Here is a 24,725-nt window from a genome sequence, read left to right as displayed (position 1 = left end):
ATTAGACAGTGCGTGTATTTATAGCAGCTATAAAATAAATACACTCTGCATAAAAGAACCACTTACTGAACTAGAATGAGCTCTGCTGTTGTGTGATACATGCCTCTATTACGATACGATATATCATGAAAAGAAGGTATCGCGATTTATCGATACACGATGAATCGTTACACCCCCACAACCAGAGACGACTTTGTCTGGCTTCCCTTAAACCCCATACGTTTATTTAAATTTACTGTATTGAAAGTTCTTGCAGTACAACAGCGCCCTCTTGTGTTTATAAATACGAATTACAGTTTCATAGTGACATGTTGGTGATGCTGTACTGTCTGCAAGTCAAATAAAATAGAGAGCACGAACGATATGCCATCGGTGTGGTGTGGGGGTGTGGGGGTGTGGGGGGGCAGTACAGTAGTTTTGTTTAAAAAAAGAAAGAAATCAAGTAAACATTTTAAAAAGTGCAACTTCTAAAAATACAATGCTAAAGTGAATTAATGATTAAAAGGGAGCTCTGATTAAAGTGTGTCTATTCTGTCAGCTTTATTTTATTTAGGGTGACGAGAGAGGTCATTGAAAGTCATTGAAAGTACCCGGACAGCAGCACTATAAGCAGCCTCTCTTCCATGTTGGTCCGCAAACAATTACAGTCGAGTTCTCAATAACTCTATTTTCAGTTCATTTTTCTTTCATATTTATCACTATTAACTGTGGTTTGTATTTCACGTGCCTTATAACTGTAATGCAGATTTTAGTATGGATACGATAACATGCTCTGCTTAGTGTGTGGAGGGCCGACGAGGTCTTTTGCGTTTCTTTTTTTTTTTTTCCAGCCAAGTCGAGTTTTGTCCCCTCCGGCTGCCCGTACCAGTTCTGTATCGTATGTGTGTGTCTGTCTCGGACTAAGTCGGAAGATGGCGGAAGCTCCCACAAGACCCGGTCGGTTTTTCTGTCACCGCTGCTCGGCGGAGATCAGCCCGCATCTCCCGGTAAGAAACCCGGTCATGGACCGGAGTGTGAAGCAGGTCCTTTGCGGGGGTGGTGTTAACGGTAGGCGGGGTTCGGTACGTTGAATCTGTGTGGTGTGGCCGCCGTGTATTCATCCCAACAGGCCTCTGTGTATCTCAATATTAACGTACAGTTAAACGTATCGAAGCAATACAGAATATTATAAAAAAAAAAAATAGACATATAGATATATTTATTGACAGCGGGGGCAAAGACACATTCACATCAAAACGTCACGCTGAGGTGACATGTTGTGTTGATAATATCGCTTCATCCATCGTTTAAAATCGAAATACCTCACATTCAAACGGATTGTTTGTGGTTGATCACATATAGCCTGACACAAGCGAGAGACGTTACTATGGTTTTTCTTATGTGTTTTCTGTAATGAATATTAACCCTTTAACACGTTTTTAAATAAAGCCGGTTACCCTGTGCAGTTCTGATAAGACTCCAGCGAGGTACACAACGGTCATGGAGTTATGTGTTTTATTAACAAGCTGAAATTATCTTAACCGTGTCAAGTGAACTGAAACTGAAACGTGTAAAAAACACTTTGAATTTGAACTAGGCTCCCCCCATCCACGTGTGACAAGCTGGAGACGTTTCTATTATTTTTCTGATGTGTGTCTGAATATTAGTGTTTTTACAAAATAAAGTTACCTGTGTGCATATCACAGCCAGTTATACATTCATTAAGCTCGACAGTTCACTCTGAAATCCCATTGTTCCTGCCAAATGCAAAGATTATTCAGTTGCGTTAGGTAACATTTGTAATCAGTTTTCGAAAAGCACTTGAATCGCGTCCTCAAATAAACAGCATTATTTTACGTAAATAGATGTCGGATGTGGAAATGCAGTAAACCTACATTTTCAAGTCATGCATTTTGTTTTAAATGAATCTGTAACCCATAGCGCACACTACAACATAAATGAGTCTGAGGTTCGGGCACACATATATACCTGTTTAAGTACTGTACATATATTTTCAAATATACCAGCTCCCATCTTTTCACTGGTGTGCACATGGTTCAGTGAGTCCTATTGTCTGATGTGTGTATCATACATTTAAGGAATATAAGGTTTTTCTCAGCACTAAACTAAGAGGCATTTTATTGTCGATGCCTGTTTCTATAATGTGAAGCTGTGTGTCAGAATCTCTCAATGTTGTTTGTAGGTCCTACACCCCCTTTCCAATCAGAGGGAGACAGACAGTCACCAGCAGGGCACAATAAAAGCCAGGGTCTGATCACAATGGAACAAGCACCCACAATCCATACTATAGTTGATCTTGCCCTGTCAGGCTCATTTGGGGTCTGTAGAAAAAAGAAAATAAATGACAAATCTCATGCATGAAAACATACAGGAATCAGCATTTTCTCTAATTTGCTGGATGATTTTATTTCTTAATTGCACTTTGTGTTCTTGTTGTTGAGCGTTTTATTGGACAGGCTTTGGTTTCAGCATTGATCATGTATTGCCACGTGGTGAACAGAGGTTATTATAATTATGAACTGAAGTGGTTTATAGTGTTGGACACCCCCGCTTACTCTCAGGTTAAATTAGATTTCACGTGACACCCTGATAGGTACAAACCATGTGGCTCTTCCTGCGTACTGTGGTTGATGATGATGTCCCGGTATTGGTGGCATAATTTATCTGCATAGATCACTGTGGTTAAATAAATACAATTTTAAAAAAGCAGTTGCTGCCATCTGAAGAAGTGAATGGCGTTTCACCTACAAACTGACTGCAAGTTCAACATTTTGATTTCGTTTTTTGCTTACTCTGAATTCTCTGGTTGTCCAGTGTTGTAGTTTTTTTTTTTTTCTGTGTTAACTGTACAATCACGTGGAATCCATGCCTTTTCTTCCTTTCTTTCAGGCGATCCCATTCATTGTTTTACTTTGGGTTGGCTTCTAGAATGAGCCCCTACAGTGCCTGTCTAGCATTGCCCGGCTCACACAGGGTTTACTCTTTTGTGTGTCGTCATCACATCCTGAACTTGGGACAGCGAAGTTCATCCTGTTTGTGGATTCTATTGCGCTCTGCTGGGGATGGTCTATCTGTCTCCCTCTGTGATTGGGAGGAGAGTTGGATAATATACAAACCTTGAGAGATCCTGACACACAGCTTGTTATAGGAACAGGCATCAATAACAAAATGCGCCCCTGCAGTTTTGTGCTGAAGCCTTCATACACACAGGAAGAACGCACTGAATGACGTGCCTGTGAGTGAATAGATGGGGGCTGGTACTGTGTATTTCAAACAAATATGTACAGTAAATAAACACACGTCTAAGTCATGTAGTATTAACAGTATTGGGTAATATTACATGTATTTGTTTTGTTCATCCCCCTACAGGATTACACCTGCCCGAGGTGTGAGTCTGGCTTTATTGAAGAACTACCTGAAGAGAGAAGGTACGCAGAATTAAACCCTGTTTCATGCGTCTCACTGCAAAAAGAAGAACGTTGACATCATTTTTATTTGTGGGACACACATGTCCCTTGTACCTTATAGCAGTGGTTCCCAACCCCGGTCCTGGGGAGCCCCTGTGTCTGCTGGTTTTCATTCCAACTGAGCTCTCAGTTACTTAACTAGACCCTTCATTGAACTGATCATTTGCTTAATTAGATCTTTTTAATTGTTTTCAGCTCTTAAACAGCTGCAGAGTTCAAGTTATTTATAAAATGTTATGTTAGTAATATTTTATTTCAATAGGACTGAATGATGTTTGTTTTTCCCAATTAGCGCTGAAAATGGTTCCACCTCTTCAGCCTCTACCAGTGATCAAAACCGGCACCAGTTTGAGGTTTGTGAGCTTCCTTACTAAACAGCTTTATGTTCTGCTGAAACAATACAAAATCATGCCATTTTACAGAACTTCAAGAGGGCTAGGAGGTGATACATTTTCACAGCATTGTATTCCTGGAGTTCTGGAGAAGCAGTTTTGATGACTGTGGTCCTGAGCCTAGACGGCCCTTTTGAGCTGCATAATAAAGCAAAAAATAAATAAAAAAATAACTGGAGATGTAAATAGATTAGAATGAAGTGAACAGGGTTCTGGTCAGTTTCTGTTTTTCAATTCCAGATTCCAATTCCCAGTCCCTTTTAATCAATTCCAACACATCACTGGACAAAATGGCAATTCTGTTCAAATAAGCTTCTCACAGTGGCATCAAATTACTTCAATTGAAGTCAATGAAATTGGCTTCAAATGAAAACAGTTGAACAATCACAACAACTGTCTCTAAAATATCAATTCCAGTTCCTTCGAAAGAATTGGACTTGGGAACTGGTATTGGAATAACAGGAATTGACCCAGACCCTGGTAGTGAGAGAAGAGTTCAGAATTTGTCCTCGGCATTTAACCATTGTCAGAGATATGTCATATAGAGAGCAGCTGTAGTGTTTATACATTAGGATGTGTGCAGTTTAAGGATATTTACTCAATGTTTGTTCAGTCTTTTCCATGTACATTATGTTCTAGTGCATCGTGATAAAGTACCAGCTTTAATATGGTAAGAAGTTGAATTCGTCCCGATTTCCCTGCAGACCCTGGACCAGCACATGTTCACCTTTCCCCCCGGCTACGGGCAGTTTGCGTTGGGGATTTTTGACGAGAACTTTGAGTTCAGCGCAGGGCCACCCTCGGAAGACAACAGGGAGACAGAGAATCGCAGGGAGAGGGAGCTGGCGTCAAGGCAGCGCTATGGTGCCAGGCAACCCAGGGCGCGGCACATGGCAAGACGGCAGACAGGGAGGCACGAGGGGGTTCCCACACTAGAAGGGTAATGACAAAATTGAAGGGACGGGACACTACACTTTAAAAACTGTGTTAGACTTGTAACTTTTTTTTTTTATTCAAATTATGCAATTTGTATTTCTGAATCCATGGAACAAGCATCCAGATCTGCGGCTTTACAAAACACGAGCTGGCAGAAATACAAAAGCTTTTGTGTTTGTTTGTTTTTTGTTCTTTGTCCTATTATGCAGAATTGCACTGTGCTTTTGAGTCTGTACACTGTATAACACAGGTTTGTTTTCCTGATACAGAATTATTCAGCAGTTAGTGAATGGAATTATAGCACCTACAGCCATTCCAAACATAGGACTGGGTCCCTGGTAAGTACATTTTGGGAAGTTTTAAGGAATATTCATAAGCAGAGCTGCTTACAGTGGCTTGGCAAAAGCTTTTTGATCAAAATACTTGACAGTAGGTTTCAGCATATCATCCGTGAGCCTGAATCGATGTGACAAGTATGCAAGTAGTTCAAATTGCTTAGTCAAAGAGTGGAGAAAAATACTGGCTGCCTCTCTGTTGCTTTCAGGTTTGAAATGTCTTTAGGCAAAGAGGAACGAGTTCAGACCAGTGTGATGTGTGGTGCAGATGGGGTGCGGCTGCCCCTTTTAACAGAGAACTTCCTAATCGGCATGATGCATGACATTGCTTATGACACTTATATTACTTGTCAGCAGTTATTATAATTAATGCATTCATGAAAAAGTGATATATTTTAATATAGGCACCGATACAAACTGGCAAAGGTGCATCAACTAAAGCCATGTCAGTTGTCTTGATCTGATTCCCTGTGGTCTTTTTTTCAAGGGGTATGTTGCACTCAAACCCAATGGACTATGCATGGGGGGCGAACGGACTTGATGCAATTATAACACAGGTACATTGAATGAGGGGGGGCGGGGTCAAATGGATCTTACTCTGCTACGTAGTTTAAGCTGTACAGCGATTTTGATTTATAAATTGAATGTTACTGTAACCGTGGTTCTCTTCCTTTCTTTACCCCACCAGTTATTAAATCAGTTTGAAAACACCGGCCCCCCTCCGGCAGACAGAGATAAAATTAAGAGCCTCCCCACAGTGCAGGTTACAGAAGAACACGTAGGTACGGGCGCTTCTATTGTGCAATATATGTACGGTTTTAAACGTGAAATGTCATGAATTGTATTTTGCCAAAATTATTATTAGCTATGAGATAATGCGCTTGCTTCTATCAGACCTACCCAGTGCACATCTGGAAACAATCCTAAATTAAATTGTGATGCCATTTTACCAAACGATTCCTGTCCTGTTGTTGGAACAAAAAAGGTCAAACATGTTCCACATCACATGCTCCCCAAGTTTGTTTTGCAGGGGCATTTGCTTGAAGCTATGCACTGTGGCCTGTGTGATGCTGTGACCTGTAACCTGTATATATCGTGGTCTAGGGGGATCTGCTTGTTTATGACAAAGCTGTTTTTGTTTGTTTTTTTTCAGGTTCAGGTCTAGAATGTCCCGTCTGTAAAGAAGATTACACCGCAGGAGAAAATGTAAGGCAGCTCCCATGCAATCACATGTTTCACAATGATTGTATAGTACCGTGGCTTGAACAGGTGAGTTTGTTTCAACTTATTTTGTACTCTGCACTACTTAGCAGCTGGACGCTTAGCAAGAAATGATCTGCAGTCTGGAGACTGTTGTGTTTATGAATTTATGTATACGTCTGTATGAGTTACTGTATCTCTGCGTTGTTGACTCTGCACAGCATGCCAAGCTTAATTTAAATTCTCAGTTGTTAAGTAGACAAAAGATTTGTCTAATGCCTTCCTAAAAGTGATGAAGGCACCGTCTGAAACTGTATCTAGTTGACCAATTACTGAGTGTTTTGAAGTTAAGGTATTTGTGAACCGTTACCTAATGTGTTTCTTTCTTTTTATTTCTTTCTTTAGCACGACACGTGTCCAGTTTGCAGGAAAAGTTTAAGTGGACAGAACACAGCGACAAATCCGCCTGGGTTATCGGGGATGAATTTCTCCTCCTCCTCCTCTTCCTCCTCCTCCTCTTCCTCCAGTTCTCCCGGCAACGAGAACACAACGAATAACTCATAAAGCCCCTTCCACACTCTCTCACTGAGCCACGAGAACGTGAATGACACCAACCAACCACCCAACCAACCACCCAACCAGCCAGCCAACCAACCAACCAACCAACCAACCAACCAACCACCCAACCAGCCAGCCAACCACCCAACCAGCCACCCAACCAACCACCCAACCAGCCAGCCATCCAAACACCCACCCACCCAATCCACCCACCCAATCCACCTCATTCAGGAGACTGTCGCAGGGGAATGACGAGAATAAAAAAAAGCTGATCGCAAGAACCTTGCAACGTTTTTCAATTCCACGCATAAGCAAGTAAGGTATCCCTTTATAGACCCATCAAATGACAAATGCAGAACCTGCCTACATCTGGACTAAACTGAAGGGACCTGCCTAAAATGGAAATGTGATAACTGGCCCACATGTATATGTAACACAATTGTAGCCGTCATTGGGCTATTTGGTGTTTACTGGTTGATTGGGGGGTGGGGGTGGGGGTGGGGATAGGAATAGACTTTTTTTTTAATTTTTCTGTATTCTGTGCAGCCAAAGGAACAAAGAAACCAAACAAACGTGTGGATTTGATTAAGAATTTAGTGAAAAAAAAATGCACTGGGATTAAAGATTTTTTCTTCTTTTTTTTTATATGTACTCCAGTCGGGGAAGATTTATTAGGTCCAGTTAAAACCCCAATCAAAAAAAAAAAAAAAAACAAGACAAAAACAGTGCAAAACAGTGTGCATTCCAGCCCCCTTCCTGCATCGGACACACTAACAATGGACCACTTCTCAAGCGATGATAAAAAACAGCCAGGATAATCCATGAGGTTTCCTGAGCCTCCTTCAACAGAATAAACACAATATGTCTGATTATTTATATATATATATATATATATATATATATATATATATATATAAAATATCTCAAGTTAGGCATCCCTGCAGCAGCCTGCAACAGTGGAGAGGAAAAAAGAGAGAGAAAGTCTCTTCTTTCTTAAACTGAACAAAGAACAACAACCAGCCAAGTTTACATCCTCATGCTTCATTTTCTTAGGTATTCAGTGAATTTGAGTTCAACACTGAACTTTTTTTTTAACTTATTATTATAATTACTATTCTAAGTTAAGGGATATATGTGTTTTTAAAATCATCATTCTAATAATAATAATGAAATATATATAATTAATGATTGAATTACGCATGGCTGTGGAGAAACCAGGGTAATATAAATAGTAATATTGTGATGTGATGGGTGGTATTTGATCTACAATATGACACTGCAGCCAGACTCCGCTGGTGCTTGCCCTGCCTGAGCACATGAATTGGAAAGCATGCACTTGGTAGCAAATAATGGTGCAGAAATGGGAGTTTTGAATTTCGTTAATTAAACATGTTTTCTACAACAAGATGAAAAAGATGAATTTCCCTACCCTCACATTAGCGTTAATGCCTTTTCCAATGTTCATGCCTATTACACAGTTTACTTCTTTGTTTTTTTTTTTGCAGTTTCTATATCCTCACACATGTATAGTATGTAGAGTATTGGGGCTTCGGAGATCAGCACAGAGTGCATTGAGGGGCAGTTAATACTAGCGGAGCTACATCAGGAGAGAACTGCTCTATATGGAAAGTGTTGGACCTTCACAGCTGTTTAAAAGTAAAGAAAACTTAACAGCACAGTTAAGACTAGGGAACTTCATTGAACCCTTTGCTACTTTGTATTTAAAGGAAATGTAGGTTGTGGACTGAACCGTGTTAATGAACATCCTTCAGGAGAGAAAGCTGCTCCCTCCGGCTCTTAAATACAGAAGAGTGACTTGAGTTTCTTATCTGATTTGATGTAGCTCTGCTCTGCTCCAGTTAGCACTGCTGGCAAATGGTCTTAGCAGCTTTATTTCCAGCTACCTGTTGAGAGGTGATCGATTCGGAACAGACTGGATGCAAACTGGAAGTATTTCTGAGCTGTACAGATGGAAACACAGCTAGATTTGTTTGTTTTTTGGTGCAAACGCTTTGTAAAGTAAGGCAGTTTCTCTGTCTGTATCAGGGACTGATGAATTACATTGCACACGGAGGATGCTACATTACAGTGGCTTCATCTATCCCGATCTATCCGGGTTCGCTCGGCTGCACTCGCCCAGTTTCTGTTTGCTCTGTGCTGGCGGAGGCAGCAACTTGTCTCCTCTTTCCTAGCGTCTTTACTCGTGTCATTTCTGAAAAGGGTTTCACTTCACCCCTAATCAGAGCAATCGTTTTAAATGTGGTTCTGTGCTTGAAGGTGTTCTGCAGACCTGCAATGTGAAACGTTTCCCTCTCCACGCCTCTGGAAGGAGTGCCGGGAAACCTGCGGCAGTGGAACACCGGAAGAAATCATTCCTGGAAGATGCCTTTCTTGTGCTAGCTCAGGAGAAAACTCCAGGGTTTCTCTTTTCTTATTTCTTCTGCTGAAAGACGATAGCTCCATTAATAGTGCTGTACTGCTCTGTACCAGACAGCCGGGTGTTTAAACAGAACAAAGGAAAAAAAAATGAGTAAGGTTTTAAAAGCAAATAACAGTGAAGCATTGTACATATCAGACATTTCCACTCAGACTTGAAAATATTGATCTTTCTGAACAAGGTTTTTATTCTAGCGTTATATGATTTTCTGCTCTTTTAAAACAAACATATATGTATGTATGTAATTTCAGGTACTTTTCTATATTTCTGGGCTTGTCAGCTTTAGAGTTTCTAACTAACAGTGATATTTCAGTTCTAAGGCTTTTGTTTTTTTTGTATGCTTCGTTGTAGAAGCTGTCAGACTGCGAACGCTTTGCGTCTGTGAAAATGCTTTTAGTCCAGCAGACAAGCAATTCTGCTGGTGCGGTCAGTCGGTACGCTGGCGAAGGCACGGGACGAAATGTTTGTCCACTTGGCTCTGACTGCCAGGCAATGGGACGCTTATTTCCATCCCTGCAAGTGTGCATTTGCCTTCCGCTGAGAGGTTTTCTTCCAACAAATTGACGTCTACAGGGTGATTTTAAAAAACAACGCACTGTCCGAAAGAAACGCTCATGCAGAACATGTTGAAATTGAGCTCTGCCATTGGCCAGGTGGGTGGCAGTTATGTGATTGCAGTGCGTTCAGGGTCCAGAGTGATGTTTGCTCATCCTGTCCCGAGTTTTGTCCTGTAAATCGACAATGCTCCTGGGTTTTCCAGTGCACTGGTATGTTGCTTAACAAATCACCTGATATATTTGCATGGCCATTGCCTTAAGGTCAACGCACAAGTACAGCACATTGAATTAAATATCAAATCAAATGTAGCCACTAGAAACAATGACAGCCAGTGTTCTGTACACATAGTTTCTTAATATCTGCCAAAGGGGTGGCAGGAGCCAACGGGAAATGGATTGAAGGTTTTTTTCAAGGTGGTTGGTTTAGTGTTTCCAGTATTTGTAGTCTTTTTTTTTTTTTTTTAGCCATAACCTAATTATACTACTTTTAAATCATCTTTACCTGGAGGTGGGGACCCTGTTACATGGATGGAAATGACTCAGTTGCACCCATTCCAGGTTTTACTATGAGATTGATTATTCACAGTGCACAGGTAACAGGCTCAGGCATGTCTTTATTAAGCTCATTGTAAAACCAGGAAATGATCAAACCGCTATGCAATGGGAGTCTTGTTTCCATCCCTGTTTCTAGATTTTTCTATTATTATTTCGGATGCTTTTTTAGACTGGACCCTGAAGAGCCAAATATTTATCGACTCCCAGACCAGCTTGTTTACTCAGTTTAATTTGTAATTTAAACAACACAATTGCTTTTCAATAAAGAATCTTGCGTCCTGCATGCCTCATTGATTTGGCCCGTGCTTTTTCACTGCATGACTTTTCAAGTCGTTTTGATTACAGCTATCTTGCAATAATTTAATCAAACACTAGATGGCAACAAAACACTTTCTCTGAGGGTGAGGCACGGTTCAGTTTGATGTCAGGTTTCCTAATACGCGTTGTGGGCTACGTACAGTACGGTGTACATTGGATTAAATATAAAATAAAACGTAAAATACCACGCTGGAAAATGCTGAACGAGACATATGTGGAGTGCTGGACAGGTGAAGTCAACGCTGGTTCTAAGGTTACAGCCACACGTTCAGCAATGATAGACTTATTACAGCTTGGAGCTGAGGAACTATCTCGACAGGAGGCGGGTTGATTATGACATCATAATGGTAACCAATGGAAACTGGCAACATGGTATCTTTGCTTGTGTGGCTTGATACAGTATTATCATACCCTGTGTATCTTACAGCAAAATGCATTTTTTTTAAAGGTTAGAAGCTGCTGTTATCAACCCAGTATACTCCCATAGCAAACTATTGTGTGACAGCATTGTACGCAACTTTGCATACAAATGTAAATGCAATGCAATCCAGCGTGATCCGCGGTGCTGAAAATGCTGTGAAAGTCCTGCTGTTGCTAATATTTGATATATTTCAATGCTGATCAAATCTAACTCTTACTCCCAAGTACAGTAGCTAAGAGTCCTTTCAGACATTTAAAACCTTCGTTTCCTCCAAAACACGCACCGAAGCGGTGGAATGGATCACAATGCAGGCACTGTCGTGGCATTAAGAGAATCTCTGCATGGTATCCAGACTTACCCATTCAGAGGGTCTTATACGCACGCACGCACGCACGCACGCACGCACGCACCTAGGGGCGAGTATTAAAAATTAATAGGTACAGTACAGGAATCTGAACAATGGGACTCTTACCTACAAGGGGCGGCTAAAAACGAAATATGTACAGCATAGACAGTTTAAACTATAATAATAATAATAATAATAATAACATGCTTTTCTGTTATTATTATTATTATTAGGCTTTTAACACATAATTATATTAGACAAAGAGAAAAGGAAGCTTCTGTAATGTTAAGGACAAATATAAAAATACATATTAGCCAAAAAAAAAAGGTGTTTTCTTGAGGCTCTAAGAATAAACTAACAATGAATGACTAAATTTAGCTTTAAAAAATGATTCAAATATTCTACACCGTGTGACCACACCTTCTTTCCAAAACCGTATGAACTCGCAGTCACGTCTCACACGCACCGTGACGTCACCGCGCAGGTACGTGAGATAGAAATAGAGGTCGCCCTCCGCTCCAGTCTGCGTTTCTACGAGGTACCGGTGAAGGGAAGCGAGTCTGCGTTTAATTTCTTAAAACAAAGCCTTTAAAATGGCGTTATTAGTGAGCCTTGGAGCTCTGTTGGCGTGTTTGTGCGCCGCCAATGCCATGACAGGTAGGTTATTTTCTAATAATAGTTACTGTCAGTAACTAAAAAGAGAGACAAGTGTCGTTGTTTTGTTGTTTTTCGGAGTGGTGACGACAGCGTGTGTAATGGTGAACGGCAGGAGACGAACAAGAGAAACACGCTTCTCGGAGCCAGTTTAACGTTTAGAATGTTTTTAAAATACGATTAAATTGTTTTATGTTTTTATTTAGAAAACTGCCGACTGTTGGTTATGTGTTATGCTAATACCGTTTGATATAATTATTTGCTGAACAGATTCCGTCAAACGGTTAAGATGGCGGAACACCCGATAGAATATCTGTGTTCAGAGAAGGAAAAAAAATATTTATTTACGTAACCGCGTCTGAAAAAGTCTGTGTTTTCTATTATCCAGTCATGGTTAATGGCATAAATAGATTAAAAATAATGTAACACATTTAAGTGGCAAATTTAATTTAGGTATTTAGGTTTAGGCCAAATTAATGTTTACCTAAATACGTGTGTAATTAAACTCGTATTCTACTTTTGTGTAATAACCCAACAAACCCACTCGATAGTCTACGAATATAGTGCTGTACTAGATTGCACTTAAAGGCTCTCGTCATGTCTTTTACTGGTTTCCAACGTTACAATATTTTGTGCAACATATTGTAATGTCTGTATTTCAGACTGATTAACACAATGTAAAATACTGGTTTCGTACCATGCACGTGGACACAAAGTAGATCAGACCAGTTTATCTAAACGTGGGTATTTCGATCAGCTGTGTTTGAACCGCCCTGACCTTACTTGGATGCCATGTAATGCTAAACAGTTTGCTTGTGTGTGTCCGTACTGTGTATATGCAATCGAGCTTTCCAGCGCTACATACATCCTGAAAAATGTACATTTTAGTCGCATGTAATGTGGGGGAACCTCCTATTAATTGGATTGTAACTCGCACATTTTTGTCCTTGCCTTAACTGGGTCTCTGCAGTTCCAAAGTAGATTCCAAAATTTGTTGGTGCGGGTTACTAAAACTGCCCTTTTTTTAAGCGACACTAGCTGCACAACAAGTAGTGGATTTAAATTGGCTTCTATTTTTACATTTAATTTACTGATGTGGTGGGTTAATTATTTAGCTAAATGTCTTGGTAGGATAACTTTGTTTATTGTCTTCTAGGTTACAGAAACTAATTGTGGAGTTATTGTACCATGTGTTAGACACTGACTTCCATGGAATTCATGGGTTAATTTTAAATGAGGTTGGAACAAGGCCCTGGATAGCTAAATTTAAAAAAAACAAAACAAAACAAAAAAAAACATAACTGGCAGGACACCAATAAGTGGGTTTGTTCCAAAGTTCCCCAATGAAACAAACTCATTCGAGTTGTAATTGGAGAAGGGGTGTCTGCTATTTGAATGCAGTCCTGCACAGGACAACCGTGTGACGTGAGTGATTGTGAAAGAAATGGCTGTACTGACTATCAACTGGTCACAGGTCTTCCTGTGGAAGGGGTTATGTGTAATGTAGAGACGGAAGGACAATTGGTAAAAGCTACTGTGAAACTGGAATTGTGTAAGAAATTCCAACGTGCAAAGCAAGGACTTGTAAAGGTTATGGGGGGGGGGGGGGGCGCTAGACCTAAAATACATTTCTTTAATCCATTGGGTATTTTAGAATAAGTCGCTGTCCCAGATGCAATTCTCAATTACCAGGAAGAGCTTCAAGTACAGTGAGCAGAGAAGTGGAGGATGTAGCACCCAGAACACTTGAGCCTGCAACTAGATGATGCCAGAGTTGGCATAAAAAATATGTACATGGTGTGTCAACCGAGGAACTGGTGTCCTTTTAAAATGCTGAAATTGGCCAACAAACAGTCTTGCATTGCACGTCAATTTTATTATTTAAATGGTATGTTTAATTCCTTCTTGCATTTTGGCGCAGAATGTGTTGCCAGGACATGATGGCTTTGTTTTTGAGTGGCTGCAATATAAATAATCATAACTAGCATATGCCTATCTCCTATTTTTTGGCTAGTCAGGGCTTTGTCTTGCAGTGTATGTAAAAACACTCTCATTTTATCTTCACCATATACCTTAAGTTTTGCCAGAAGCTTTGTGTGTTTAATAAACTCAAGAAAAGATGCTCATAAATTAACATCAGATATCTAAATTCTTTGTATTTCAGCCTGGTATGGCTTCGACAGACTTTTGACTCTGCATAGGATTAGGAAACTTGTATGTATTGCAACACTATTTAAAGCTAGAGCAAGCAGTCTTTGCTAAATAGGCTATGCATTTGTTCCTCAGAGATTTAGCTGTCATGAAGGTGACCTTTTCAAGCAAAAAAAAAAAAAAAAAAAAAAAAAGCACTGGCTTGTAATTTAAAGGTCACATGTCTCTGCTTGGGGCGTTGCAGTTGCTGATACTCGTGCAGTCTTTCCTCTTCGCTAGAACAGAAGAGAATGACCGGACAGTCTAAATACGTACCGTGAATCATCTAGCCTACTATCCTGCCTCAATTGCCACCATGAAGTTTGGTTAAACTTCGAAGTCTTAAGTTATACTGGCATGATGTGTTGAAGATTGCTGAATGACCCTAACGGGTATCCTTTGGGTAAAGTTTGTTTAGAGGGGGGTGTGGGGATGGCAAACTGAATCTGCGACACTTAGATTACTTTTTTATTGCATTAGAAATCCCTGACCGTTTAATCTGCATGGGTTCCTATTTTGCAGAGATTTATGCATCCATCAACTTATTTTACAACTGGTAGAGATTTGTACTTTTACCTGTCATTGTTTTCTTAACTCCATTTTCATTTTTTTTTATTCAACATGATCTTTCTTAATTCTGCTTTTTATTGTTTAATGCCATAGTTTTTGATAGTGTGTATACACATTTTGGAATCCCTTCATCTTAATTGAGTGGGAAGAGCCTAGAGCTATGTAAAGCCAGCACTGGACAAGGAATTTGACAACTACAGTATAACTAATTGGTGAATGTATTAAGTTTGCAAGAGGCCCCTTTTGCAATTAACTTATGTGTTACTAGATAAAACTATGGCATCTTTGTCTTCAGTTAATTTGCTTGCTTTTTTTTTCTTGAATTTCTAACTTTTGTTTTTGTCTCTTCCTTTTCTGCTTTGCATTTAACACATGGAAAATAAACAAATCTAACTGACAACCACCCCCCTCGCACCCCCCCACCCCCACCCCCACTCCCCCAAATTCAATAAAACCCAAGCTGGTTTTATGAAGTCCCCCATGTCTCAAATGAAACTGGTTGAAGACAGTGCTGAGCTCCACTGTGAGGTAATGGGGAACCCCATCCCCGAGGTTCAGTGGTGGTTTATTGAGGGGGATGAGCCGGAGGAGACGTTCACGCAGCTGTTTGACGGGGCGCGCCAGGAGCAGGTCAGGATCAACGCCACCTACATCCTTCACGCCACCAGCGCCATTTACTTTGCAAACCTCTCGCTCAACGATTCGGGCACTTAATGAGTGCAGAGCCTCCAATGACCCTGACCGCAATGACCTAAAGAAGAGCCCCAAAATCAAGTGGATTCGCTCACAGGCAAACATTATCGTATTTGAATGTGAGTGGCGGTGGCAGTCTGTTTGAAACGGTGTCTGTCACCCCAGCTATCCACCCCCCCCCCCCCCCCCTGTTCCTTAATTCCTAGTCAACTTGCTTTAGTTGCCGAATGATGTAAAACACAAACTTGCTGTGTTTTGGTTTGTAGAAACAATTTCTCTGGATGGATGTTTCGTGAGTGTTTTATAACATTCACGAACAAACGTTCCTCCAAAGATTGATTCAATTCTCTGCTGTTTTTGTGCTGTACATCTTTTGGAAGGCCTGTACCTTTCATGGCTTATCTCCCACCTGAGACCTCCTTTTGACCATTAAGAAATCGCATGCAGCTCCATACCCTAATATTTACCACTGCACCAAAAAAAAAAAACTGATTGTTCACAAGGTGTGAAAGTTGCTGCACTGTGGGCTTTACTGTTTAAAAAATAAATAAATAAATGGTTTGGCATAAAATGAGTATAGTCATTTTGCTTGTATTAGAAACTGCCAATAGTTTATTTGTTTTGTATTGTTGTTTGAAAAAAGCAATGTATAGGTGAAACTGCTTATAGTTATGCAATACATAGTATCCTGGATTTAGTGTGGTGTCCTAGTTCAGTATTTTCATAACTGACTTGGTAGTTTACTTAAAATGCCTTGGACAGTTGTGACCGCACTTGTCATGGCAGTAAATTTGTCGGAGGAAATCCTTCAAGGCTTTAGTTTACACAAGCTGATGAAAGCAGAATACCAAGAAGCTTTAGTAATCAATTCAGTGGTTTATAATGTATCCAGATGTTTTGTAAAAAGCAATATCCTCAAACGGGACATGTTTTTCTTTTGAACATTAAAATGCCATTTTAGGAATTTGTTTACCTTTACAGCCTTGGAGGAAAATCCAGCTTATCAACCAAACGGTGCTAATCTATACTTCACTTTTCTTGCAATGAGGACAGTGACTCTGTTTTTAAGGAGGAAAAATATTAAACATTTAATATCTTTGACTAAAAACGAGCATGGATGCTCTTTCCACCCTGTGTTCCAGTATGTACATTACCTTGGATTCTCTGAACTAGCTCGACTCTCCCCTTCCCCTCCCCCCCCCGCTCCCTCCACACTGCTGGCCAACCAAAACGATCACACTTGACCCTTCAGTCCCAATGTTGCTTCCTCTGCTGCAGTCTATAATCCAGATCTTTGCCGTTGTTCTTGTCCAACTTGCTCTTTAGAATATCTTGTGCCCTAGTTCCTTTGTGCAGAGTTTGAGTATTAAATCTGTCTGTCAAAAGTTAGTTCTTAACGCACATTTTAAAATGCTGCACCTACTAATTGTGTAGTTCGAATTACTGTTTGCTGTCTGGGCTTGAAATTCACAGGTGTTGTATTAGTCAAAATGCACTTTAAGATAAACCAACAATTATCAATTATACAAACCCTCATTTTCTAAAGGGTGGGGGATAACTTTGAGCCCTGAACAGGATTTATATTTGTTTATCTCTACCTTCAGTTATTCACTTGTCCTATAAGCTTGTAGGCGTTGCATTTATTCCGGCAAAGCATTGGGCTGTAACCTTTGGAACCCTGGAATATCTTGTCTGGCTAAATGGTGTAACTTTCCTTTTACAAAAAGTTAACCCTTGCTTTCCTAAGTCTTTTTAGTTTTAAAGCTTGTGAGTTGCAATGTGTAGTTTCCTAAAGTACCGTTAGTGTTTTAATTTTTCCTTCAAAAACAGGAAGAATTACACTGAGCAGGGCTTGTCGCATGCAACTTTCGAAGTTGAGCGCGTGACCTGCTTTGTGTTTTATCCTGTATTGTGTTCATCTAGATTAATTTTATTGTGGTGTTTTTTTCATAATATCCTTTTTGGATTTCTTGATTTTGATTTGGGAACAAATGTCCTTTTTGAGAATGAATTGCCTGCACAAACTGACAAATGCAACAACTTAACCCTTTCAGCCCTGCCTCTATCATGGCACAGAATATTAATGCATACCTTTAGACATGTTGGAAACTCCTGGGACTCCTAGGTCAGGCTGAGGTAGTGTGTCAATATATGTAAGTAAAGGCCCTGATCTCGTGTTTACGCATAAGGAGTTTGTTCTGCTTGATGATTCAGGACTGAAAGGGTTAAAGGGTACGTTTTGTAAATGTTTAGCCAATGTTCATTATCTTTTTTTTTATTGGTGTTTCTCTATAGCTATTGGCAATACATTAGTCAACTACCATGCATTGCATTCTAATTTAATTTGTGTAATTTACACTAGCTTAAATTGTATGGTTGTTGCCCATTATTTCAAGACTGGAATTTTATAACACTTCAAAATATACAGATGTGTCTCTTTCCACCTTCTGTTTTTAAACTAAGTTCTCTTGTGTAAATACAGATCCTTTTATTGTAACAACGCCAAGAGAGGTTGTGAATAACACTGAAACGACTGTCCGGCTGTCCTGCAACCTGACAAACCCAACCTCTCCTGTCACTGGAAGTTACTGGGAGAAAGACGGGAAGAAAATCGAGAATTCTGCGAACACAGAGCCAAATGTCGTCACACAATACACGTATGTAGTTTGGGTCCAAACCCACACCTATTGAACATTTCTAAGTACATAAGCCTTAAAAGCTGCACAGTGTTGAAATACTATTTATTGTATAATATGGCTAACTCTTTTTAAATGTATGTAAGGCTTTAATTGAATATTAATTTAAATGCATTTCCAGCACTAATATCTATATGTAAAATGCAAGCCAGTGGTAAGAAATAAATGAATTGCCTTCATCTGCTTTGTTAGCTGTGCTCTGGCTGCTCATTATAACGGTGGTGCTGTTGGCTGAGACCCCTGTGATTTCAGTGGCTGACGCACACTCGACTTGACAAGGCAGACGTGCATTTCTTCTCATAGCAACACTGCTGGGCTCAGCTTCTGCTCTGATGTTAATTCCTCATTAGATTGAAAAGTGCAGCCAGAACTCTTAGGGCTAACAAGTGGGTTATTGTTATAGGAACTAGCAAGCTTTGCAGTTGCAAACAAATGGAGGTCTTGGTGACCGCACGGCGTCTTCATTTGTTAACCCGTCTCTTTCTGATGGGTTGTTTCATACTAGGTGGGCTGAGTGTAGAGAAGTCTCTTGGTTTAGTTTGTTTTTCTGGCAGGAAAAGTGTGTGCACAGTGCTCTTAAACAAAAGATCAGTTGTTTTAACAGTAGCGCTTAGCCGTGTTATTGGATTTGCAAGGCACATGGTAAACTATTTGCATAATCCTGCTGCTTTGCTCTGCATAAGTGCGTCAATCTCTAGCTTGTTTGGTCTTGTTTATGTATATAATCAATTGTTAACCCCCCCCCCCCCCCCCCCCCCCAAATACTTTTTAATTATTTTCTTATTTGGCATTCTTCATGTGTTCACCCTCTTATTTTCAATGCTCTTTAAGCCTGATATCTGTTACTAGCTGTTGTCTAAATTGCTATTTCAGGTTTTTCACTCCATCTTATTCGTATGATTCTGTATGACACACAGATCCACAATTAGAATTCACATCTTAGCCCTGTATTTAATGTAGTATGCCTGTATTTAATGTATTTGCACTGTTTTTTTTTACTGTTTATGTAATGTACTATGCCCTGTATTTAATGTTTTCTGCATTGTTCCTCACTATCTTTTTTAAAGCGCTTTGTGATGGTGGTACACTGTGAAAGGTTTTATAAAATAAATATTCATTGATCCGGGACTATACAACTTAATAGATGCAATTCCTTTTAGAGATATTGAGACTTGGAGTTGAAATGTGTCAAATACAAACGTGAAGATAAAATTGTCACACTGAATAGATTTTGAATTGCAGAGACATTAACTTCTGCAGTTTAACATTAGTACAACGTTCACTTTTATTTCCAGGATATCGAAGGCAGACCTCCAATCTGGTGGAGTGTATTACTGTGTGTTTCTCACCTCTCCAAAAGTGAATTCTTCAATCGAAGTAAAAGGTAAAAGCTTTAAAACTGGCCCCAGTGGTGTATGTAAATGAATAGTGCTTTAGTGGTATAGATTAACCCGTTCTACTGGGCCATGCGGGTCAAACATTGCAGTGTTGCATGGGGTGAAGATAATCTCCTAGTACAAGATTTGTGTTCACTATACAATGTGTGGTCTTATGGGCTGTAATCCTTGGTTGGTTTTTGTATATTTCAGTTCTTCCTCATGTGAAGGCTTATAAGCACTCTGAGCAAGGCAATGAAAATGACAAGGGGGTACTTACCTGCGCATGCCACAGTTACCCTTTACCCACTGACTGGCAGTGGTTCAAGGTTATCGGGGATAAGAAAACGGTACGTAAACCAACTTGGAGTACTTGTACTGGATGGGATTGTTAGCGAAGTACAGACAAGTTAGCGCCTCGTCAGCATACAAGAGTTGCCTTACCATATTAAACCACTGATTTTAAGATGACATGCACGTACTTAACGTTAATGTTACTATAACTGTAGTGTCTTTTTAAATTATTTATTTATGCAGCATTTTGAAAATTGTTGTAGCTTGCTTCCTAGTTGCCTACAAAGGATTTAACTAAAGTTGTGAATTGAATGCTCCCCCAGCTCATTACTAATGGAACCGAGAGGTTTGAAGTAAGGAGCACCCCTGACAAGTCCATCTTGTCTATCGGAGAGCTAGATATAGAGAAGGACGCGGGAGAGTACGAGTGTTTGGCCACCAACGAAGTCGGCAGCGGCTCTGACAAGATTCAGCTCCGCGTGCGCAGCCGCCTGGCCGCCCTGTGGCCCTTCCTGGGCATCGTGGCAGAGGTCATCATCCTCGTCACTGTCATCTTCATCTACGAGAAGAGGAGAAAGCCCGATGAGATCACCGACGGTACGTGCACCTTCGCTAGTTTATTACTTTTAATTCTTGATTTAGTCTGCAAGACCGTTTTAGTAAGAGCATTGGGGAGAGGGAAGGGGGAGAGAACCACTCCCTGAATTAATACTTCCTGTATTCCTGCAGAGTGACTGAGGAGTGATTAGAGGGGGGGACAGCTGTTCTCGACAATTTTGGTCTTGCTTGTGTGATTGAGACTATGGAAATCTCTCAGTAGAATAGTCTGATAAAAATACTAGGCATCAGTAGTCTAGGTTTCAGTCCAGTTTATACAAATCCAGGCTTGATTTAATGTGGCAGTACATGGGCTTCAAGCTTGTTAAGACATGTTGTGAAATCAGACATTGTAAAAGGTAGAATGGGAGTACTTTTCAAATGCTGTTTTTGCTTAATCCGCACACTTGGTCAGTAACATTCTTTAGCTTTTAATGCTTGGAAAGGGCATGTTGGGTTCTCTATAAAGCGTACAATGGGTAACTGTGCCAGAAGCTTAATGTATAATCCTGTTTGAATTTTGGTATGCTTTGGTAAACACGCTGTTGTACAAGTCCAGTCAAAGTTCATTTTGATGCAAACATGGTTTTATGCAGTGGGTAAAGATTTTACTAGTCAGGTAATTCCCAAAGATCAAACTGGCTTAATGCTTTACTTTGCCTTTTTTAAATGGCCTAATTGAGTTGTAAATGTGTACTTGCTGTAAAAAAAAAAAAAAAAAAAAAAAAATCCGATCTTATGACTGTTTATGACCTATAGAACCGTTTCTTGTATGGTCTTGAATGTGTTCATCAGAACCAGTCGGTTTATTCACTACATTAATTTATACAGCAGATTTCCTTTATGATTTTAATGAGTTTTATAATTTGTACTGTGCCAGAATTATCATTTTGTTTATTTCTTCATTTGCTGCTGCTTTTATAACATTTTGGTAAGTTGACGAAACTGCATGTCGGACTGCAGTGGCTTTTTCCTCAGATTTATAAGAGGAAAATAGTGTTTTATGCATTGCTTCAATTGAGTAACCATTAATAGCGAAGGTCTTTTTTATAGTTATTATCCCTTTCACTGGTCTCTCTCAACTACTTTTGAAGCTTTTACACAGTTCACACACAGGGGGATTTGAGTAGGGTAGCTTTAAAATTTGGTGCAGAACAGAACTTCCTTTAGCACGACAATGGGCAAGTTATCAAAATGTGTATTTGTTTTTCATGAATGTGCCCAGACCTGTTCAGTATGTTAACCAGTGAAAGGGTTAATTGCAAGTCTGACATGATGCAGTAGACGGTTGTGTAAATTGAGATGGTTTTAGCTGTTCACTTAAGTATTTATGCAGCATCATTAAAGTCTTCCTTGGTGAAGGTTAAACCTAATGTACTGGAATGGAATATTGGCTTCATATTTTTGCATGTAAAGCTTTGCATCTAATACTGTTATGCATGGGTCTGCATTCACTTTGTTAAATTAAAGACTAGGATGGAATCTGTGTCCATCTGGATGGCTTAACTTTAAGTCTTGTGGATGCTGAAGTCTTGGTCCATGCGTGGATTTACACAGTAAAGATAGTTGCTTGGGTGTCCTTCCTCACCTTTTAAAAGTGTAATGCATCTATGTTCTCTTTTTTATAGTAGTTACATGTTTTAGTTAAATGGTGTAATGCTCAACAGTGTTCACTAATGGCTAAACCCTGGTGAAATTGAGGGATAGAGAAGTAATTTAATTCTATTTAATGTATATAAAATGTATTTCCTATGTAAATGGGACCAATAGTTGGCTTTTTTTTTTATTTGAAACAATTGATTTAATTCACGTGTATGAAGTATGGCGCTCCTGCTTTAGGTGGTGCAGAGGTAACCAATTCAGCACTGTTAGCCAGAGTTTACCAGTCTTTGACTGACCACCTTACTGCTTTGTTCGACCTCTATGATCGCTGACTAACAATTGCTTTTCATTTTAATTCCCATGTATTGCTGCTTCTGCTCTCTAGATGATGACTCAGGAGCTGCCCCTCTGTAAGTGTTTATCTATACCTTTTTATCTGTTCACTGTTTAGTTAGAACAGCAGTGTGGAGTAGTGGTTAGGGCTCTGGACTCTTGACTGGAGGGTCGTGGGTTCAATCCCAGGTGGGGGACACTTCTGCTGTACCCTTGAGCAAGGTACTTTTACCTAGATTTCTCCAGTAAAAAAACCCAACTGTGTAAATGGGTAATTGTATGTAAAAAATAATGTGTAAAAAAAAAAAAAATAATAAAATAATGTAATTGTATGTTAATAACGTGATATCTTGTAACAATTGTAAGTTGCCCTGGATAAGGGCGACTGTTGAGAAATAAAAAATAGAACCCAGTGGGTCTTGTTTTACTGTAAGAGCGTGTCGGATGTTATGAAATGGCACTGCAGTTTACCCTGGTGTACACTAGTTTTGTTGGCGGGCATGGTTTTGCTGTGAAACATAGAATTGACAATGCTCTGAATTAACTTTTTTTCTGTTTTCACATGCATTTTTGCACAGTGGAATAAAATGCAATATCCTTTTAATCTGCTTCATTCTGTCTTGTGTTTTTTCTTTGCTTCAATATAGAAAGAGCAATGCGGCAACTAACCATAAGGACCAAAATGTCAGGCAGAGAAACTGCAACTGAAAACTGGGGGAAGGTGAGCGTTATACAGTTAGTTATTATGAACATTCTGTTGGTTTTAAATGGTTTTTTAAATGTGTTTTAATCGTAGAGTTAAATGGAATCCAGTGTCCGTAACTTGATTATCTTGCTTGTTTTGTTTCCAAAGTATAGTTATCAGTTTGTAAGTATCTTGGAGTGTATGAACCAGCTTGAGGGTAAAACTGTTTGTGTGTTTCTTTTGACAGATGCCCTCAAGACTACTATTGCAGAGATCTTTCATCGTGCAGTTACTTTCCAGTGCATCCTGCGATACATTTCTTTTTTTAATATGTAAAAGTTCAGTGAAGTAGTCCTTGCTGGTGGATTTCTGTACATTTTTTTTTTATGTATATAAATATTTTGCCTACCAGTGCTTTTTTCTTTTTTGCTCCCCTCTCATGCTACTTTGCACTGATGGGTAACTTAGGGTTAATTTAACAAGAGGGCTTGTCTGTCTGAATACTGCATGATTTTTATAGGCTCTGTTGATGGTGAAACTTTTCTAATGTGTGAAATGTGTAGAGTGGGTTTTTTGTTTTTTTTGTTGAACTTGGCAATGCCTGAAATAAGAGTGGCTAATGTGATTTGACTCACTGTTAAATTATATAAATATTCATACAAAAAGATAGGATTTTCCAAATTGTTCTTTTGTATGTGCAAATGGTAATACAACTTCTGCTGCAAAGTATGCATGCTTTTCCTACAACCTTTTAATCTTTTCCAGTACAAAATTTAAACAGGGTGCATTTCATAACCTTGATGTACATGCATATATTTTTACACTTATTGGCAGGTAGCAAGTATGTATAAATGGGTTACTTTTGCAGTGGTGTAAATCTCCTATGCTCGCTATTTTTACCATTCCCTGTAACAAGTGGGCCATATATAGAGAGGTAGCTCCTGGCTTAACTCTTTCTGTCCTTTACAGTTGTCAATCAGATTACATTTGGGGTGAGTTGCTATTGCCAGAATGCCTTTTAACATTTTTTTTTTTTTTTAAATAGTCTCTATATATGCCATGTACTAGTGTAACAAGCTCCTAGGTGTATGATTTGATTTACATTGAATACATGTTTTAAATGGTATGCATAAACCATTATAAATTATTTTGCCTGAATCGACACAAGCTAACAGTGCAAAAACCACCTTGTCACCTCCTAACAACTTGCACAAAAATTTAATAAACTTCCTTGATTTTATCTTGTGTGGCTTTTCTTTCAGTGTGTGTGATCTCTTGAATGGGCATCCAAATGAGCAAAGGATCCTAGTGAAGACTACAGTTTATTAAAACTGCTCCCCTTTTTTTTAAAAAGGAACCAGATCTGTCACCATCCACAAACAAGTGGTTTGGGAAAAGCATCAACTGGTGTTTTCATTCCAACACTTTGGTTCTTGTTCCAAATTGTAATGGTCTACTGCCCCCTTGTGTGTTAAAGCTTGAATAGCAGGTCAGTTTATGTACAACAGTTACA

At 39.5% G+C, this 24,725-nt stretch overlaps 2 protein-coding genes across 3 annotated transcripts; both read left to right on the top strand.

The window, feature by feature from the left end:
• The first annotated feature begins 618 nt into the window (after positions 1-618).
• LOC117428964 (E3 ubiquitin-protein ligase RNF126) lies at positions 619-7,611 on the top strand. The gene is made up of 9 exons (XM_034048030.3): positions 619-986; positions 3,370-3,428; positions 3,760-3,820; positions 4,564-4,799; positions 5,065-5,133; positions 5,618-5,687; positions 5,819-5,912; positions 6,284-6,399; positions 6,736-7,611. Exons 1-9 carry the CDS (start codon positions 768-770, stop codon positions 6,892-6,894), a joined length of 1,083 nt encoding a protein of 360 aa, XP_033903921.3. The 5' UTR covers positions 619-767; the 3' UTR covers positions 6,895-7,611.
• A 4,410-nt stretch (positions 7,612-12,021) lies between these two features.
• Positions 12,022-24,452, top strand: LOC117966217 (basigin-like). 2 transcript variants are annotated; one of them, XM_059014282.1, is made up of 8 exons: positions 12,022-12,179; positions 18,112-18,286; positions 19,621-19,709; positions 19,915-20,051; positions 20,319-20,592; positions 22,580-22,604; positions 23,175-23,248; positions 23,460-24,452. In XM_059014282.1, the coding sequence occupies exons 1-7, from the start codon at positions 12,116-12,118 to the stop codon at positions 23,233-23,235; spliced, it is 825 nt and encodes a 274-aa protein (XP_058870265.1). In that variant the 5' UTR covers positions 12,022-12,115; the 3' UTR covers positions 23,236-23,248; positions 23,460-24,452. The 2 variants fall into 2 exon arrangements, with proteins under 2 accessions (XP_058870265.1, XP_058870264.1); XM_059014281.1 differs by lacking the exon at positions 12,022-12,179 and adding an exon at positions 15,447-15,748.
• The last annotated feature ends 273 nt before the right edge of the window (positions 24,453-24,725 follow it).

This window comes from Acipenser ruthenus, chromosome 47, assembly GCF_902713425.1.
Source record: "Acipenser ruthenus chromosome 47, fAciRut3.2 maternal haplotype, whole genome shotgun sequence".
NCBI lineage: Eukaryota > Metazoa > Chordata > Actinopteri > Acipenseriformes > Acipenseridae > Acipenser > Acipenser ruthenus.
Note: the sequence above shows the minus strand (reverse complement) of the source record. Positions and strands in the feature narration are given on the sequence as shown.